The sequence below is a fragment of the Sceloporus undulatus genome, chromosome 3 (assembly GCF_019175285.1).
Source record: "Sceloporus undulatus isolate JIND9_A2432 ecotype Alabama chromosome 3, SceUnd_v1.1, whole genome shotgun sequence".
In the NCBI taxonomy this organism is placed as follows: domain Eukaryota; kingdom Metazoa; phylum Chordata; class Lepidosauria; order Squamata; family Phrynosomatidae; genus Sceloporus; species Sceloporus undulatus.
Window position 1 is genome coordinate 48,119,838 of NC_056524.1, and position 5,128 is coordinate 48,124,965.

At 41.8% G+C, this 5,128-nt stretch overlaps 1 protein-coding gene across 1 annotated transcript in view; it reads left to right on the forward strand.

The window, feature by feature from the left end:
* The first annotated feature begins 723 nt into the window (after positions 1-723).
* CD101 (CD101 molecule) overlaps positions 724-5,128 on the forward strand; it is a 38,970-nt gene continuing 34,565 nt past the window's right edge. The window contains exons 1-3 of the mRNA XM_042457145.1: positions 724-937; positions 1,956-2,333; positions 4,081-4,497. Of these exons, the coding sequence (XP_042313079.1) occupies positions 892-937; positions 1,956-2,333; positions 4,081-4,497 (841 nt within the window). The 5' untranslated portion in view covers positions 724-891. The remainder of the gene's footprint in view (positions 938-1,955; positions 2,334-4,080; positions 4,498-5,128) is intronic.

A 5,128-nucleotide genomic window follows, 5' to 3' on the forward strand; every position in this document is an offset into this window, starting at 1 on the left:
TAGTGCTGCTGCTGCTATGTTAATGTTGCTACCCATGGCTGTTGACAACTGGTGACCATGTACTTTGGTTTTGAAGGTCATGATAACTAATTGGAACCATTACTAAAAAGCACTGGTGACTGTGAACCTGGCTGGTGAGTACCTACAGGATGATGGGAGCACTGAGAAACAAGAAGTAATCAGTGTTTTGACTGAATCCACATTTTGAAGAGGTACAACAAATATTTAGTGGGGAGCATAACCCAAGAGGATAAACAGGACAAACAAATTATCCCAGTGAGAATAATGCATGCTTAGTTATTGCAGAATGGCAGTCGGTTGTTGGCAGAATGGGGTATTTTGGAAATGGGGTATTTTGGAAATGGGGTATTTTGGAATGGGGTATTTTGGAAAGGCATGGCTGGCTAGGCAGCATACAATTTTATTTTGAAATAAAAATAGAACTTACAAGTAATAAAAAGGGAAAGACATCACATAAACAATACAATTAAGAGAAGAGGAGGAGGTTAAAACAATTCTTTATAGTGCTTAGTATATAATGGGATTGGGGTGGGGGGATTGTGAGGTAGAATGAAAGAGTCTGAGGAATAGTTATGATTGAGCTTGAAAGTCTAAGTCTTATGCCTTCTAATTTGGCAGTGAGCCCCATTCAACTCAATGGATTTGCTTCTTAATCAGTCTACATAGGACTTCAAAGCATGTTACATCTGTGGTTTCTTGTGTGTGTTTCTGAGAAACATTATTTCTTCAGTCTCTCGTCTGTGAAACCAAGAAACCACAGAAATAGGTGACAGATAACTTCCCCACTAGTGTTGAGAATTTTTTGCAGGAGCTCAGCTAAAGTAGAAACTCTTGCTCCTTGCAGTGAAAGGAAGTCTGTTCATCTTGAAAATGAGACCCCTTCAGTGTCTGGCCATTGGACTCTTCCTGCAACTTGGTAAGTTTTACATAATACTTTGACCCTCAAAAGAATATGAGAACCTTTGCTGAATGAGACCAAATTCAGTGTGTTCCAGTGGTCTGGCCATCCAGTGCCTTCAGGTATTCAGAAATCAAGCAAGAATCTGATGGACTTTGCCAGGATTTAATATATAGTACTAATGTTCTGTCCATAGAGGTTCCATTTAGAAATGGTTGATTAACTAGTTTGGAAAGTTCATCCCTTTTATTACATATCTCAGAATCCTCTAGCCAGCATGTCCACTGGTGACGGATTCTGAGATTTGTATCTAAAAAAGTAACCCACACAATCTTCTTTATAACTTACTTTCCATTAAGACTCAGTCATGCAGCATTAGAAAATTAGGTCTTGTCATATCTGTTAGCTGATTGTACTGTATCTTTATTCTACCTCTACTTGCATATTTCATAGTGAACATCAGGATAAGGTCATTCTTTTAATCTTTAGGGTATTCAAATATATGATGAAGGTTGTCCTTGTATCCTCTCCTCTTAAATTTTACAGAAGTTTGGTCACACGTTTCCTCTGAAATTGCTTCAAATGTTGTATCTATTCTTTAAAAAGCTTTAACCATTTAAAGAAAAGGTTGGTGTGTAGGCTTTCTAATATTAAAAGATTTTCCCCTCATGTTAACTTCAGATATATATAAATGCAAAATGGCATGAAAAGCATCTTTCATTTGAATTTGCAAATTTCAAGTTCTGCAGAATTTTGTTTTTTTATTGCACTTGGCCAGAAACTACATACCAAGTCAACAAATATTAAAGTAATGAAAAGGTATATTTTTTAAAACCTAATCTTCAAACTGAACTCGTGTGACTTCTGTTCTGTGACTTCTGAACATTAAAGATGCCACACATTGCCACTGCATTATTGAAATTTGTTTTTAAATTAGACACAAAATAGATCTATCTTTTGTTTGCACATAGCAGGTCTCCAGCCTTACTATAGTTAGGTTGACCAACTCTGTTGATATTTTATGGTTTGTTCATAGATTTCTGTGCAGGACAAAGGATGGTGTCAATTCAGAAGGGCCGTCTCTACCGAGCAAGAGGTTACCATGTCACTATCTGGTGTAATGTCAGTGGATATCGAGGATCACTGCAGCAGAATTTTGAGTGGTCCTTTTATAAGCCATCTGCTCCAGAGATACCACTGCAGATCAGCAGCACTAGTGATGAGTCCTTCCCTTATGCTGTCTATGGGCAACGTGTCAAAAGTGGGGAAATTTACATAGAAAGGCTCAGCGGAGACTCTGTTCTGCTACACCTCACAGACCTCAAGGATGTGGATGCTGGCGAGTATGAATGTCACACACCCAACACAGATGGTATCTATTTAGGGACTTATAGTGCCAAAATGCACCTCTCAGGTATGATAGTGATGAGAATATGTTGCTTATTCCATCAGTTTTCTGATCAGACTTTCCCAAGCCAGTGTCCTCTAGATGTGTTTCAATATATTTCTTATCCTCATCCAACTGGGGCCCAAAGGTAGCTTTCCCAACCTCCTTCCATGATAGTTGGGTACTGGAGGTATCATATGCAATATTTTGTGACCCTACTATTCTTTCCCTTCATCCCTTCCCATCCTCTGCACTTGAGTCCATGGAACAATATTTCCCTCTAAGGCAATGATTGCTGATGGAGGAAGCAGGATTAACACATTGCCCAAAATCCTAAGTCTGCATATAGCTCTGCATGTGCAGTTCCAGGTCCCCCCACTCAGGGATGTAGCCAAGGGGAGGGTTCTTGGGGTCCAGACCCCCCCCTTCCGTTAGATAAAATGAATGGTGTGTGCTGCCGTGCCGCCACACCCAAGCCCCATTATAATGGTGGCACTTAGTCTGGACCCCCCCCTTCCCAAAATCCTGGCTACGTCCCTGCCCCACTGCCTTAAGTTTATTGCACAGGCCCTAGAACAGGCCTGTAGTGTTACAAAAGGGGCGTGATGAGGATGGGAGGCAGCATAGAATGCTTCTTACTGCACAGGAGAATGCTGCCGCCGCCAGACATTCCCCTCGCGTTCCACATCCATCCCAGAGGGGGTGATTTTTGAGAACGCTTTTGAACAGCTGTCCCAGGAGGCCACCTGCTGTTGTTGTTGCTTACTGATGGGGAAGGAAGATAACACAGATCATGAAGAAGGAGCTGATCTCAGCTTGGTTGAGGAGGGAAGAAATGCACTCTCAAATGGCATACACTTGTCCATCTTCATGGTCTGAGCTGCCCCCTCTTTCCATACTAGTATACAACAACATCAAGGACCAGGAGGGAGTTTTCAACTGAAAGCAAAAGAAATTGAATAGCCCTTTGCCTAGTGTTGCCATTTGTCCTGGAAAACCTGGAAAATCCCAGATTGAAGGGACTAAAAAAAATTGTCCTGGCCTGCTGGGCCAATTGAAGCAGTAAATCCTGGATTTCTCCTTTGTTGCAGGCTGATGGGTAAATTAAAATGTTGTAACAGAGGTGAAGCAGGAAATCATGCAAGAAGACTGGCACTGGTGGGAACCTCAGCCCACCCTGCGGGCTCCAGTTGCTGCTGCAGAGGAGTAGCATTGCTACCTTATTCTTCCATTCCCCCCCCCCCACACACACACACACACACACTTCCCCTGACAGGTCCAGAAGGCAGAAAAGGAAAGGAGGCAAGTAGAGATGGCCCTGTGCTATGCAGTGATTGTGTCAGTGGCTTGAGCCTAGGGCTAGGTAGCATAGTGGACCTTCACTTGCAAACAGCCTTCCACTATCACATTTTAACCTACCCATTGGCCTGCTTGGAAGCCTCACTCCCTTCCCACAAACTAGGGAGGAAAAGCGGAAAAAAAGATCTTAGCTTCACCCTGGTATTGAGGTTGAAACAGAATGGTAGAAAAAGTACAATGATTAATGTGTTGACTTTTCATAAACAGAATGCAAATTAATAATATGCATATTAATAATAATAATAATAATAATAATAATAATAATAATAATAATAATAATAATATGCATAGTATGTAAATTAGTTTTCTGGATACGAGGGACTGAAATACAGTAACCCTACCTCTGCGGCCAGAGGTACTTATATGTGCATATGTCACTAACAGGATGCTAGTCTTGCCTTTTCTTTTCTTTTAGTCATTCCAGACACTCTCTCTGCCACCATGAATATGCAGTCTCTCAGCCGAGATCAAGAGGATTCATTAGAACTTACTTGTGAAGTGTCAACAGCAACAGCTCTACACACCCATCACTCTGTTGCTTGGTACCTTCTTCAAGAAGGAGGAGGTGGGCAAGCTCAGAAGATCATTTCCCTGTCCAGAGAGTTTGTCTTGTCTCCAGGATCTTCCTATCATCAGAGATTTTCATCCGGAGATGTCAGGCTAGACAAAACTGGAAGCAAGAAATATACATTATCCATTCTCAGCATTCAGCCCTCAGATCAGGGGAAGATATACTGTGAAGGGGTGGAGTGGATTCAAGATCCTGATGAAACTTGGAAAGATATTGCTCGAAAAGAGACCAACAGAACATCACTGACTGTCAGAAGCCTTGGTAAGATCTGTATGTTCCGCTAGCCATATATGCCATCAGTTTTTAAAAGCTTGAAGCTTTGGGACAGCCACTGTACACACTTTCCACAAGTGCATACAGTTCACTTGATGCTCCATCTTACTCCAAGCCTTCTATATAGTTCAGGAAGATTTAAAACACAATTTAATTTAATTTAATTCACAGCTGAAGACCATTTTGTCCCTAGTGGAAGTGTTAAAAAGTAGCCTTTGCATCATGGGGGAGCAACCGTGGGAGGCTTGGGGGCAGCAGTAGCTCTCCCCAAAAGTTTTTTTAAAAATCTGAAAATGCTCTCTAAGGGGTGTAGGGGACAATTTTGTTATATTCTTATGACCAGAAGAAGGCTTGTTAACAGCAAGAATTGACTTGAAGTCACATCCTGTCCACTTCTGGGTTTTCAGAAAAGGTCTCTCCTGGACTGCCCAGGTGATACCAAAAAGTTGGTAAACGTTTACCTCATGCCTCACAGAGGGCATCTGGGAGCAATTGGCATAGTGGTTAAGACATCAACTCTGACCACCATAAGGTCAGCATATTGGCAGTTTGAGACCCAAGCACCACATGATAGAGTGAACTCCCATCATTAGTCCCAGCTTCTGCCAACCTAGCAGTT